Source organism: Heterodontus francisci, chromosome 25, assembly GCF_036365525.1.
Source record: "Heterodontus francisci isolate sHetFra1 chromosome 25, sHetFra1.hap1, whole genome shotgun sequence".
NCBI lineage: Eukaryota > Metazoa > Chordata > Chondrichthyes > Heterodontiformes > Heterodontidae > Heterodontus > Heterodontus francisci.
In genome coordinates this window covers 42,689,542-42,704,705 of record NC_090395.1, presented here as the reverse complement: position 1 = coordinate 42,704,705, position 15,164 = coordinate 42,689,542, and the positions used below count along the sequence as shown (strand labels likewise).

Below are 15,164 nucleotides of genomic sequence, written 5' to 3'. Positions count from 1 at the left end.
AGAAATAAAGTTTTCAAATTAAAAAAGAAACAGTAAGTGAAACAAATAAAATATTTGGTGCTACAGTCATATCGCACTGAAAAAAATCAAATTACATTTCCAGCGTTGTATTTGTTATTTTCCACAAATGGCCACTTTGCTTAGTTTTTATTACCCGGTATTTTGATCAAAACAAAAGTTCCTGAGGGTGATCACACTAAGTGGCTTCAACCATCATTCCACTTCAGAGCCTATCCTTCAGCTAAACTTCATGCTTGTTGCTTTACTTTACAAAAATATCATAGTCCAGTGATGCAGAGCTCTATCAGACCCGTGTAGTGTAACATGCAACATGCTGTGACATCATTCTCCATTTAACTGATCAAACAGGAGCTCATGTTCTTGGTGAATGCTGTGTTGTGTGAGGTAGGGTGCACAGAATTGTCTTAATATCTGTTTAGATTACCTGAATTATAGATTCAAGTTAGACCGGAATCTCCTCCAGTAAAAAGATGAGTAGTGCACAGATACTATTAAAGAAATAACCATAACAATATATTACAATGCACCAAGGCTCCCAGTGATTATAGATTATAAGGGAATTATAAATAAGCCATAGTATGAAATTGATCTTGGGCATTAATGTAAAATGGGAAAAAAACAAATCAGCAGCCTGTTTTACATCCCGCCCACCTATCTTTACCATTTAAGTCAATGTTGATTAGGTGTTGCCCATTTTCAGCTGTCGCCAAAGACCAATTTCACCCATTGACTTGAATGTAACAATGGGGCAGTAGGATTAAGACAACTGTGCGTGTAACGTGAGACCTGCCATTGCTGTTAGTCTTGTTAAAAATATTCTGATTTTCTTCACCCGTGACTCAGTGGTAGCACTTGCTGCTGATTCAGAATGTTGTGGGTTTAAGTCCCATCTTAGAGGCTTGAGGACATAATCTAGACTGACACCTCACTGCATTATCGAGGGAGTGCTGCTGTTGGAGGTGCCATCTTTGCATGAGATGTTAAACTGAGGTTTAGACTGATTTCTCAGGTGAACCTAAAAGATCCCATGACACTATTTCTAAAGAAGAGAAGAGGTGTTTTCCCCAGCTAATATTTATCGCTCAGCTGTTATGAAAGTGACTGTTTTGCTAAAAATATTTTTTTTTAAAAAAGGAATTTTTCATTAAGCTAAATAAATGTTTTAATCAACAGGACAGTGAGAGCTGAATTGGCAACTGTGTTACTGTTTGTTATCTGATTCGGGCTAGGCTTGGGGCAGAAGCCATGGCAACAGTGGCAGATAATTGACAACTCTCCTTTGATTGGCCAAGCTTAGTAGCAGGCACAGAACATCTAGGTGGGAAATAACTGCCAAGTTGTTTGGCTGTTAGTGAGTACGTCAAGCCTGGAGAAGTCAAGAAAGAACAGAAGACTACAACCCAGCTTTGTTTTCCAATATCTCTGAAGGATCCTGTGAAGTCCACCATGAATTTGTCTTGTTTCCTATATTTCAAGAAGGTCTGTTAAATTACTTTCAGTGCCGCCTGAAAAGAACCAATTTCTGGAAGATTCTAAAGATCCTAAAGATTCTTTTGCTCAGAAGGTTGGACTATATGCCAGTTTGCAACAACATATCTCATCTGCTGTTTACTTAAAAAAAAATGAGCAAGTGATCGATTTGTGTTTTTTTGTCTGTCACAGAGCTCTGATTTAAAAATCCATTTTACTTTTTCCGGTTAACCGATTTATGTATAGGAGTATATATGTGTGTGTGAGTGCGATTGTGAAAGGACTAAGGTACAAGGGAACTTAAAGATTGGTTAAAGTAGAAAAGAGGACTTTTTAAAATATCCAATATTAAATTTTAAAATTTGATATATGTGCTATTGTTTTACTTCATGACTAGTTAAGACTTGTTTTACAATAAAGTACTAATTTTGTTGTTCAGTAAAGAAACCTGGTTAGTGCTTTCTATTCTGGGGGAAAAATAGTATCTGATTGACTGTTTCAACAAGTGGAAAATTTAAAGAATATGTTCTGACTTGTGGAGAAGTGGGACTGAATTAACAGTGCACTCCTCTCGCCTTAGTCATAACACAACCAACATCACGAAAACAAATTAACTGATCATTATCACATTGATGTTAGTGGCACCTTGCTGTGCACAAACTGACTGCTCCAATTCCTACATTATAACAATGATTACACTTCAAAGGTCCTTAATTGGCTCTTAAGTTCTCTGGAACATCCTAAGGCCATGAAAGGTGGTTTATAAATGTAAGTCTTTATTTTCCCCTGCAGCATCAAGCCTGAATTAATGGAAAATCAATGCTGTTGTCTTTCACATTAAGGTGAGAATCCCCTCTTAGTTTACTCCTGAAGTTGCCTTTGGTGTCAGACACATCTCAGTCTCGCTGCTCTACCATATGACCTGCATACAAACGCATGCTAATTCCTCCCATGAGTCATTTGCCTTTATTCTGCACAGAAAATGTGAGTCAGCACTATGAGCAACCTCCCAAAAGGGAAAGCAGCCTGCCTTTGACTCCTGACTCATCCCCAGACACAGGACCTTCCAGTTAGACCACTGTGGGGCAGCTAAGAGATGATGTTGCATGTTGACTGAGCATGTTTTTACATCTCTGCCAAGTGGCTTAACATGAAGTTGCTGTCCAAAATGAGTGAAAAGTCAAATAATACCCTCATTCCTAATAAAGCAGTCTGGACCTTACACTAATCCAAGCAGCCAGAAATGAACTTAAGGCAGTGGGGTAAAAACAAGAAATGCTGGAAATACTCAGCAGGTCTGGCAGCATCTGTGGAGAGAGAAGCAGAGTTAAAGTTTCAGGTCAGTGACCCTTCTTCAGAACTGGCAAATATTAGAAATGTAAAATGTTATAAGCAAGTAAAGCAGGGGTGGGGCAAGAAATAACAAAGGAGAAGGTGTAGATAGGACAGGGTCACAGAATAGCTGACCAGAAGGTCGTGGAGCAAAGGCAAACAATATGTTAATGGTGTGTTGAAAGACAAAGCATTAGTTTAGATGTGGCTCTTCAATTTTCAGTCCGTTAACACCCTAAGTACAAACATGAAAAAAAAGTGGGTAAGCAAACTGAACAAACTAAGATGAAGTAAAATAAAATAAATAAACAAAATATAAAAAAAAGGAAAAAGAAACAAATAACTAAAAATAAAAGTAAAATGGGGGGCCCGTCATGCTCTGAAATTATTGAACTCAATGTTTAGTCCGGCAGGCTGTAGTGTGCCTAATCAGTAAATGAAATGCTGTTCCTTGAGCTTGCGTTGATGTTCACTGGAACACTGCAGCAATCCCAGGACAGAGATGTGAGCATGAGAGCAGACAAGGTTGGTGCTGTTGTTGTTGCATGGCGTCCCGGCCTCTACCTTGCAAAGGCTCAGCGCCAACTCTCAGACACTTCATCCTACCTCCCTCTGGACCATGACCCCACCACCGAACATCAAGCTACTGTCCACAGGACTGTCACTGACCTCATCTCCTCTGGAGATCTTCCCTCTACAGCTTCCAACCTCATAGTCCCACAACCCCGGACAGCCCGCTTCTACCTCCTTTCCAAAATCCACAAACAGGACTGTCCCGGCAGACCCATTGTTTCAGTCTACTCCTGCCCCACTGAACTTATTTCTTCCTATCTTGACTATCTTTTCTCCGTTGGTCCAGTCTCTTCCCACCTACATCCGTGACTCTTCTGATGCCCTACATCATTTTGACAATTTCCAGTTTCCTGGCCCCATCAGCCTGCTTTTCACTATGGACGTCCAATCTCTCTACACCACCATCCTCTACCAGGACGGTTTTAGGGCTCTCCGCTTCTTCCTTGAACAGAGGCCCAACCAGTTCCCATCCACCACCACCCTCCTCCGCCTGGCTGAACTTGTTCTCACATTGAACAAATGTGAACTACTGATTCACATTAGCTGAGTAAGTCAATTTCTGTTTTATTATATGGTTCTCTAAGGTTTTTACTACTGCATTGGAGAGTGGGATGAGTTGGGGTGTTGAATTCCACAATTGCATCTATTTATTATTATGGCACCTGATTTGCTTTCATGTAGTTATGTATTTAAGGGAAATCCAGATAGGTACATGAGAGAGAAATGAATGGAAGGTTATGTTGATAGGGTGAGATGAATGGAAGGTGGGAAGAGACTCATGAGGAACATAAATACCAGCATTGACTAGTTTGGCTAAAAGGCCTGCTTCTGTGCTGTAAATTATATGTAATTTCTGAAACAATATATCCCATCTCAGTACCAGGAATAGGACTGATGCATAGTAACAACAGTGGGCGGTATTTTATGTAGGTGCTGGGGGTCACGGCTGAAGAGCTGACGAAAGCCCTGTGTCGCCTCTTTTTGGGGAGGCCCGTCGCATCACATGCCAATCAGGCACTTAACTGGTCTGCAGCAGGCCTTCCCTGAGATTAAGGATGCCAGGGACAGAAGTCCCGCCTGCTGAGAGCTACCGGCCAATCAGAGGCTGGCAGTTCTTTTACTCAGCAGCACCATCACGGAGGCAGTGGCTACTGCTGGTAATGCACTCACCCGAGGCCTAGGCTTGTTGCGGGACCCAGGCCATAGGTGAGTCACGGCGGGAGGAATTTTGCGGGGTGGGGGTCGCGAGGGAGGCAGGTGTAGGGGGGCCGGTAGCAAGGGCCGGGAGTGGTTCACACTAGCCCCCCCGCCCCCGTTCTTCCCAATGCCAGGTCTCATTCAGGCACTAAGTGCCTTTGAATGATGGACACTCCCTTCCTACCCCGGAAGCCGGCAAGCAATCTGCACGGGTTTGTGTGTCGTGCACCCCGTGTGGTTACAGGCCCGCTCCTCGCTAGGCTAATACCGACAGCAGGAATGAGGCCCTTAATTGGGCATTAATTGTCCATTTAAGGGCTTCAATTGGCGGCAGGGCAGGAAGGCCGTCCTCGGGCATTCCTACTAAGGAGTTAATTGGAGTGGAAGTGGGATCCCCATCTGCCACCATCCCACCTGACTAAATGCTCTCCCTGCCTTCAAACCCGCCATGGAGGAGAGCATAAAATCCAGCCCAATAGATCAGATTCCTCTCTCCACCTTCCCCCACCTGACTAAGACTTCAAGGGATTGACAAACACATCCAGCTGGAGTACTATATACAGTTATGGTCGCCACACTATAGGATGGATGTGACTGCACCAGAGAGGGTGCAGAGGAGATTCACCAGGATGTTGGCTGGGCTGGAGCATTTCAGCTATGAAGAAAGACTGGATAGACTAGGGTTGTTTTCCTTAGAGCAGAGAAGGCGGAGGGGGGACCTAATTGAGGTATACAAAATTATGAGGGGCATAGATAGGGTAGATAGGAAGAAACATTTTCCCTTAGAGGAGGTGTCAATAACCAGGGGGCATAGATTTAAGGTAAGGGACAGGAGGTTTGGAGGGGTTTGGAGGAAAAGTTTTTTCACACAGAGGGTGGTTGGAATCTGGAACACACTGCCTGAAGGGGTGGTAAAGGCAGGAACCCTCACAACATTTAAGAAGTAGTTAGATGAGCACTTGAAACGCCATAGCATACAAGGCTACGGGCCAAGTGCTGGAAAATGGGATTAGAATAGATAGGTGCTTGATGGCCAGCACAGACAGTGGGCCGAAGGGCCTGTTTCTGTGCTGTATAACTCTATGACTCTATCCCGCCAAAGGGTCATGTGCATACAGACTAAACCATAAAATATTGAAATAAAAGAGATCGGATGTACTGCAAATATTGCAAGAGTAATTAGAAATCAGATGCTCCACCTAGACTGGTAATGACACAATATAATATCTTTAAAAAAAACTTCAGAAAATGAGTTATGAAAATGTGTTGAAAGTTTTTTTCACTGTAGTTCAAGACACCGAGGGCATTCATTCACTCTACAAATGCACAATGTTGAGAATGCATAACACTGCTTCTTCACCCCTACTTCAGCCCATCTGCTGTGAAACCCTCATCTGTGGTTTTGCCACCCTCGCCAGATTCAATTATACCAATACTCTTCTGGGAGGTCTCCCATTCCCCCATCACCCATAAGCTTGAGCATATCCCGCTCACCCATCAGCCCTGTGCTTGTTGGCTTACATTGACTCCCCAGTTCACCACTGCCTCAATCCTCATGTTCAAATACCTTCATGGTCTTACCTCTCCCAACCTCTAACATTCTCTATCCCAACAATTCTGCAAGATGTCTGCATCACACTAAGTTAGGAGGGACATTAAATAATTCAGATGAGTACAGGAAGTTGTAAAGGGGCTTATACTTATTAAGTGATTGGGCAAATCTATGACAAATGGAGGTCAGTGTGGTCAAATATAAGGGCATTCAATTTGGACCCAAGAAAAATAAATGAGTGTATTTTCTAAATGGTGAGAAACTAAGAACTGCAAAGAGACTTGGGAGTCCAAGTACACAAATCATTAAAAGCTAGCAGACAAGTACAAAAAGCAATCAAAAAGGCAAATGGAATGTTGGACTGGAATTTTACATCGGGACGGAGGCTCTACCCATCGACAAGAAAGTCGGGGGCGAGCCCGACTTTCTCCACCAGGCCTGGAAACCATGCAGTAATTTTACATGGCCCAGGCCGTTAAATGGCTTCGGGTGGGACTTCCGCCCCGCTGAGGCAGGAAGCCCCACTTCCAAGAGCTAACAGCCAATCAGTGGGCTGGCAGCTCCTCAGTCCCAGCATTTCCACTGGGAGCAGTGGCCACTGCTGGGATGGCACCCACTGAGAGGAGCCACCAATGGAGGAAGCCCCAGAATAGAAGTAAGTGTGTTTTACTTTGCTGGGGACAATTGGCTGGACCCCGGCGAAGTGGGGAGCAGGGGGTGGAGTCTATCTGTGGGACGCAGGGTACCTGATCAGGGTTTACCTGGCAGTCTCCCCACATGGCAGAGGGCCCAACCGCTACTGGTAAAATGCCAATGGTGGCAGGAGGAGGCCCTTAAATGGCAATTAATTGGCTATTTATGGGCCTTAATTGGCCTGGGGCGGGTGGGCTATTTGTCACCTTCCGCACTGCTCATAAAATTGCAACAGGGACAGGAAGGCAGTAGTAACAGTACCCCACCCCCTGCTCCCACCCCCGTCTCTCACTCAATTCTATGCCACCCCCTCGCCTCCAACCCACTCCCGCGAGACGTGCAAAATTCTGGTCTTGGCCTTTATCGCAATGGAGCTGGAATACAAAGCGGAGGAAGTTATTCTTCAGTTGCACAGAGCCTTTGTCAGACCTAATCTGGAGTAATGCATTCAGATTGGAGCACTGCACCTCAAGGAGGTGATATTGGCCTTGGAGAGGGTGCAATGCAGATTCACTAGAATGATACCGGTGCTTAGAGGATTAAATTCTGAGGAAAGTTTGCATAAACGGGGTATTTGCTTGAGTATAGGAGATTGAGGGGTTTTCTAATCAAGATGTTCAAAAGGTTAAAGGATCTGACAGGGTAGATTATAGAGAAACTATACCCTCTGGTGAGGGAATCAATATCAAGAAAACATAATCTTAAAATTAAGGGGCGAATTAGGGGCGAAAATCAGGAAGCACTTTTTTTTTACACAGAGAGTAACTTCCTCCTCCCACCGGCTGTGGCTGTTGGAACAACTGTAGCTTTCAAGACTGAGATAGATCGGTTTTTAATCGGTAAGATTATCAAAGGATACAGAGCAAAGACCAGAAATGGAGTTGAAGTGCAGATCAGCCATGATCTAAGTGAATGGAGAATAGGTCTGAGGGGTTGAATGGCCTACTCCTGTTCCTAATGTGCTGTCACTCCACCTCTCTCTCCTCCTTTAACCTATCTCTATCCAAACTTTTAGTCATCCCTAATATCTTTGGTTCAGTCTTAATATTTGCCTGATTGTACTCCTATGAAGCACTTTGGGAAATGTTCCTATGTTAAAGATTCTATATAAATGCAAGTTGTTGTTGAGAATCTCATGGCACAAAACATAGCCGAGCAAGTTCTGCCCCTCAGGGGTATTACTGCTTTTAAAAAAAAATAAAAAGGATCATGTATACATAATCTTAAAGAGAAATAGAACCAAATTCTGTAAATTAACCCAAATTGTTTTTGAATTCAGAATTTACAACAGAGATCATTATTTTAGTCAATGATTGTGCAGAAGTATATGTAATAGGTAGACCACTTCTGCCCTACTGATTGAAGAAGCACAGGCATAAAGCCTTGTGGGGAAATCTTAAAAAGTAAGGTGGTTGGAAGGATAAGCCAACCTTTTTAGAGGTAAAAAAGTCTGGTCTGCCCTACAACGTCTTCTATAGTAAAAGAAAAGTAGGAAGCTCAAATTCAAACATACTTAGTGTACAGTCAAATCTAAGTCCATGCAAATATAATGGAAACAAACTCTTGATATTAGTATCAAATGTCAAATCATTTCTTTTTTAGTGTTGCAATAGCCATTCTTGTTATATGCAAGTGTGTGAGCGTGTTCATAAGCAACATCTGTGCAACTCCCAACCCAAAACAGAGTAGAGTCCCACTTTTACCTTTTTGGTTATAAAGTGTCGAACAATGGCATCTTGAGCATCATCCTTCTCAAACACACACCGCTTGCTTGCAATCCCCTCTAACGGCCGTGTCAGATAATTAGAAGGGGATTTCTTTGACATGATACTATCACTTCTCTGAAAAGAAAACATTAAATGAAGTCCATTTATGTGCTTAAAGCTCCAAATGCAGTATGAAACACTCTTATTCCCAATTACATGTTTTATGCATTTTATTTGATTACTGTCACATATATCGGAAGTGACCGTATTGCTCACCTGGATTGCCTCTGCATACTTCGCAAAAACGCCATCAATTTTTGCTGAAGTAGACCTTGATGCGATCCTTAGACTAGCACTGTAGGGAAGATTCACACATTGAAACATCATAATCTTCATAATTAACCCTTAATTCATTGAATTTTCTTATAACTCATTAATGACATTTCAGTACACTCACCTTCTTTGGAATGGTTGGCTTTTCACCTCTGGATTTGTGACCTTAAAAAAAATTTTTGTGTTAATTACACACATATTTTAGTTTTTACAGTGTTTCTCCTCTTCTTCCAGTTCCCCATCTCCTCCAATTGGCAACCAAGTGACAGACTACTATGGAAAATAAGCATCAGAAAAACCTATTCAGGCTCAGCAAGCTAGCTACCTTCAACAAAAGTGTACAATCTATAGTTGTCAAGTGTTCTCCCCAATACATTGATCACCTGAAATCGATAAATAACCATAGGTAACATTTTCAGGACCTTTGAATTTTCTCCCCAATCATCAAAGAAAACCAAACAAACCCCCAAGGTTTCGAACCTGACCAATTGCATTCAACATGTAAACCTTCCCTATCAAAGCAATTTCAAGTGGAACGTTCCACAAAATAAATACTAATGTATGAAATTTCCATAGGGTTCTTCTGATCTCCTATCACAATTTCAGTGGATGTTCGGCAGAAACCCTATTGTTTCTTTAGGCTGTCCGCTGAACTTCCACTGCAGTTCTGGTGGGAGATCAGAAGAATACTAGACAAATGTTCCCCCTTAATTATCTGCGTCTGTACTTATTTAATTTTCCTTCCAATATTTAATCACATTTTGTCTAAGAAGTTTATGAACTTTCTCAGGAGATGGCTTGATACAGAGCACATGCTGGACTTACAAATTTCATAAGATTTACAAGTACATAAATTGAGGGCTATACAGCTTTATTAATTTGGGTGGATATAATTGTGAGGGCTAGGCTCGTTACTTAGCAGGGAGCTGTAGGATAACTAGTCGGGGAGGGAATTATCACATTAGGTTGAGAGAGCATCAGATTCCTGTAAGGGTTAAACATGACACTGGGACTTGTCTTTTCAACAGTCAGTCCTAGGACTGGCCTTGTTATGGGGTCCCAGGGTGCATAAGTGACTGGCCCACAGAAGGAAGCTTCATTCCTCCTGGTGATTTCCTAGTTCCTCATGCAGCCCATACATCACGTGCTCTGACTGTCAAATATGTTTGCTGTGGGATTGCTGGCTTCAACTTGACAGGAGATATTTGTCTGCTCTTTTAAAAAACAGTTATCAACATGGTCATCAACTGTTTTTGGTGGTAATCTATTACACACAATTTGGTGAAACAACTTACTAAATGAATTAGCAAATTGGAGGTCCATATCAATGAGGTCAGATCTAACTTGATTAAGTTCATCACATGGATTGCTGACTAGATTGGATCAACTATTGCTGAACCATAGAGAAATATAAACATTGTGAGGCAAATTATGTAAAAGTTTAACACTGGACTGCTCAGGGAATCAGGAGTAAGCAACTACTTTCTTTATCTTATTTGATTTCCTAGCAATATGATTACCAGCCAAAAAGTGCCATCATTTTTTTGAAATTGCACCATCCTGTTGGTACATATCAATTTGATACAGCTTTGATATTTGTTGCTAGATCATCCCTGTTTAGTTGAAGTGGAGCAGTTAAGTGTAATATGGTAGGTTTGTTCTGTTTATATTGACAGCTACCCACATCTAGCTGACCACATCACTGCAAAAACGTCATAGTAACAGAGACTTACTCTGAATGATGCAGCTCTTGAAGACATGCGTCGGAAGGGAACATCGTTTGAACTGGGACTATCAGCGATATTTTCCTGTTTCTGGTGCTGTAGTTCTGTGGCTATAGAAGATGTTCTTTTCACATCCTGAAATGATATTTAAAAACTATCCCAATTACACTGTCTTTTTCTTTTTCTCCATTTTATTCTCTCAGAAATGGCCCAAAGCATATTACATATAACAAATTACTTTTTGAAGTGCAGCAACTGTTATTTGGTGAGCGAACATGGCAATTATTTTGCATTCTGCCAGGTCTCACAACAGCATCGAGACCATTGGCAAGATAACCTATTTTTAGTGGTGTCAGTTGAGAAGGGACTGTTGATCAGGAAATTGGAAGAACTTCATGGGATTTCTAATGTCCATTTGAAACATTGCAACAGGCAGATGGGACCTCAGCTTAATTATATAATCACAAATACTGACCATAGCAGGTTAATAAGAACAAGTGGACTTACTATAACAACCTATGTAATGTTCTAGTTTCTGGAACAAGCATTGGAATTTATTGCCTTACCTGTGTCCCCACTTTGTTGTTGCTCTCTCTTTTAAAGGGCTCTTGTCTTGTTTTCTCATGCTCTTTTTCATTTGCTTTGGGCTCTGTCGCTCTTGCCTGAGATTTGAGATTATCATTTGCAACCTTTGCACTGCTGTGCTCTTCCTGAAAGCACTTGTTATTCTGCAGACTCAGTTTGGTTTTCAACTTTGTTGGGCTTTTTACTTCTTTTGGCTTTCCTAAGCTGTGAGTAGGCAAGTGGAGAAGGTTATTAAGTACAAATCTAGATTAGTACATAGTACTCATCAAACTACACAGGCTGTTGCAAAGCTCTTGCCAAGCAATGATATCCCAGGAATCCCCACATCTGCATGTTGCCAATCACTGATGCTGGTGATGAGTTTCAACAGTTCTCAAACTGACCACAAGATGGAGCGCTACACTGCAGTGTGAAAGAGAAAGGGCTCACCAGTGGACAAGAACAATGGTTATTTGTTTTAACAGGAAAAAAAAAAGATAGGGTTGTGGAATGTGATCCCAAAATACAGTTAAAATGGTGTGCAAAAGAAACAGATTCTGACTTAGTCATCATAAACCACAGAGAATAACAGAACCGTTATACATTGTAGGTAAGTGCATTGGTTTTAATGGAGAATGGATGGAAATGGACAATGGATGGAAACGGAGAAGGCAATCCTCAAAATCCTGGCATAAATTACAAGAATAAAGACAGAGCCAAATTTATTCAGCTGCTGTATCCCAGTGGCCTTTCCAGAGGGTGAGCTCTACTGGAATGTACTTACTGGCAAAGATCCAGCCTGTAAGACTGAACAGTCACCCCAGTCTAGTCTTCTCTACCAAAACCAGTTTTATATGGGATCGCCTGGTACCTATTCAATATCGCACATCACTCTAACAACACACACCTACATAATACTCTGCCTGGATGTAGAGAAAGCCTTTGACTGAGTAGAATGGCAATCACTTTTTGTAGTACTCATGTGTAGGTCCTCTGCTTGCTCATTCTGGAAATAGGAAAAACTCCTAATCTCAAATTTACCATCCACAGTGTGTGCCAAAGACCTCATGTCTTCTGCATTTCCCCTCCAATAAACGACCTGACAAGGGTACCTCTTATCCCCTCTCCTCATCACATTTAACCATACACCCCTGGCAGCAAGTATCAGAATGAGCTTGGAAAGCACCAAACACAAGATATAATTGTGTATCGATGACCTCCTGTTTTGTGTGACTATCCATTCCTCTCACTCCCTAGCATCTTCCAAAAGATTTCAGGTTACAAACTTAACTTCTTCAAAATTGGAAGGAATCTCCCTCGTGAAAGCCACAAATGACATCTATGGTGACTTTGACAAAGGTAAACAATCCCTCTTCATCCTTCTCAACCTGTCTCCACCTTTGACACAGTTGACTACACCAACCTCCTCTAACACCTCTCCACCATCATCCAGCTGGGTGGGACTGCTCTGACCTGATTCCATTCTTATCTACCTAATCACATCCAGAAGCAATGGCCTCTCTTCCCACCCCAGCACTCTTACCTCCAGAGTCCCCCAAGGATCTATCCTTGGCCTCTTCCTATTCCTCATCTACATGCTGACCCTCGGCACCATCATCTGTAAGCAGTGTTAGTTGCACATGTACACTGACAACACCCAGCTCTACCTCACCACCACCTCTCTCATCTCCTCCACTGTTGCTAAACACTGGGCGGCACAGTGGCGCAGTGGTTAGCACCGCAGCCTCACAGCTCCAGCGACTCGGGTTCAATTCTGGGTACTGCCTGTGTGGAGTTTGCAAGTTCTCCCTGTGTCTGCGTGGGTTTTCTCCGGGTGCTCCGGTTTCTTCCCACAAACCAAAAGACTTGCAGGTTGGTAGGTAAATTGGTCATTATAAATTGCCCCTGGTATAGGTAGGTGGTAGTGAAATATAGGGACAGGTGGGGATGTGGTCGGAATATGGGATTAGTGTAGGATTAGTATAAATGGGTGGTTGATGGTCGGCACAGTCTCGGTGGGCCGAAGGGCCTGTTTCAGTGCTGTATCTCTAAAACTAAAAACTATCAGACTGTTTATTTGACATCCAGTACTGGATGAGTAGAAATTTACTCCAATTAAAATACTGAAGGCTGAAACCATTGTTTCTGGACCCCACTGCAAACTGTGTTCCCTAGTTACCGATTCCATCCCTCTCCTTCGCAACAGTCTGAGACTAAACCAGTCTATTCGCAACCTTAGGCTGGAATTTTACCAGCCCTCTGGAGATGGGCTCGGAGGGCAAGGTGTGGGGGGTTTGGTGGGGGGGGGGGGGTGGTTTAGAGGCGGTGCTGGTAAAATGGAGGCAGAAGGCATTGGGAGGGAAGCCCGATGTCATCCCTCCACCATGGGATATTTCAAAAGGCAGGAACGGCAGCAGCTCGACCGTTCGGAGGTGAGCGGCTAATTATGGTAATTAACCAGACTATTAATGGCGGTTTTACATCTCTGCCAGCATTTTACCAGTATTGGAATGGCCCCCCTGCCATATGATACATCAAGGTGGCCTCCCAGCAGCTTCCCAGAGGAACCTTCCTTTAACAATGCTCAATGGTCCATGGAGGGGCCCCCCAGCGATAATAACCATCCCTGTGCCTCTGCTGGAAGGTTCACCCCTCCAATCACCGGGGCCTGCCTGGCCTTAGCACATTAGAGGAAATTCTCACCAGCCCTTTGAGGGTGCCTCAATATGGAGGAGTCCTTTCCTTTTCCCTACAGCCTCAGCAGCGGCCACCTCCATCAGTGGCACTACTGTGCTGAGCTACCATCCTTCTGATTGGGCTGGCAGCTCAGAGCCAGACTGTGTCCTTAATGTGACAGCAGCCCCAGCAGCAGCCTCTTAATTGGCCACCACTGGTAAAATCCCCTGTGTGGTCCCACCATTCAACTCTGCTGGCTCGGGACCCACATTTGGTCCTGGCAGCAGGACACACATGTGCTGGTGAAATTCCAGCCTTCCTGTCAGATTTGACCCCAAGAGAAGCTTCCGATCAAATATTTGCACTATTAAGACCACCTATTTCCACCTCCGTAACATCGCCCAATTTGGCCCCTGTCTCAGCTCATCTGCTGCTGAAATCCTCATTCATGCCTTTGTTACCTTTGGACTTGATTATGGCAATGCACTTCTGGCTGGGCTCCCACATTCTACCCTGCGTAAACTTGGGATCATCCAAAACTCTGCTGCCCATGGCCTGACACACGCCAAGTCACATTCATCCATCACCCCTGTGCTCACTGACTTACATTGGCTCCTGGTCAAACACTGCCTGGATTTTAGAATTCTCATCCTTTTTTTCAAATCCCTCCCAGGTCTCATCCCTCCCTATCGCTGTCATCTCCTGCAGTCCCACAACTCTCCGAGATACCTGCAGTTATCTAATTCTGACCTCTTGAGCATCCCAGATTTGAATTACTCTACCATTGGTGCCTGTGCCTTCAGCTGTATGGACCCGAAGCTCTGGAATTCTCTCCCTCCACCTCTCCACCTTGGTACCTCACTTTCTTCTTTTAAGACACTTATTGAAACCTACCTCTTTGACCAAGCTTTTGATCATCTGATCTCATAGCTCCTTATGTGGCTCAGCATTATATTTTGTTTTACAATGCTCCTGTGAAGGGCCTTGGAATGCTTTATTATGCTAAAGGCATTATATAAATATAAGTTGCTGTTGTTGTCGTGAAGAACATCCGCTCACAATGTATCCATGAAATCCATTGTGTTACATGGTCACAATCTGGCTTTAAAGGCATCTGGGGAACTGTAACCTCAAAGTTCACTGACATGTAAAAAGAAAAGTTTCCATCCATCCAGGCCAACATGCTGACCTAGACAGAAGGAACAAGCAACCAATATTGCGTCTGAGTAGGGTAAGCATAATAAAATAGATGTTTTCGCCTCCCTAGGTTAATGAGATTCAGATGCAACCAGATGCAGCTACTCTGAGCTCAGATAAATAGCC

The 15,164-nt window shown here is 43.2% G+C and overlaps 1 protein-coding gene across 5 annotated transcripts in view; it reads right to left on the bottom strand.

Annotated features, from left to right (window-relative positions):
- LOC137383847 (ladinin-1-like) overlaps positions 1-15,164 on the bottom strand; it is a 143,117-nt gene that overhangs the window by 26,195 nt on the left and 101,758 nt on the right. For 4 of the 5 annotated variants that reach the window (XM_068057147.1, XM_068057149.1, XM_068057148.1 and 1 more), the window contains 5 exons: positions 11,168-11,390; positions 10,611-10,736; positions 9,002-9,042; positions 8,821-8,899; positions 8,542-8,679 (listed from right to left, as the gene is read on the bottom strand). In XM_068057147.1, coding sequence (XP_067913248.1) covers positions 8,542-8,679; positions 8,821-8,899; positions 9,002-9,042; positions 10,611-10,736; positions 11,168-11,390 — 607 coding nt within the window. Of the gene's footprint in view, positions 1-445; positions 510-8,541; positions 8,680-8,820; positions 8,900-9,001; positions 9,043-10,610; positions 10,737-11,167; positions 11,391-15,164 lie in introns of all 5 variants that reach the window. The other variant, XM_068057150.1, reaches the window with a different exon arrangement.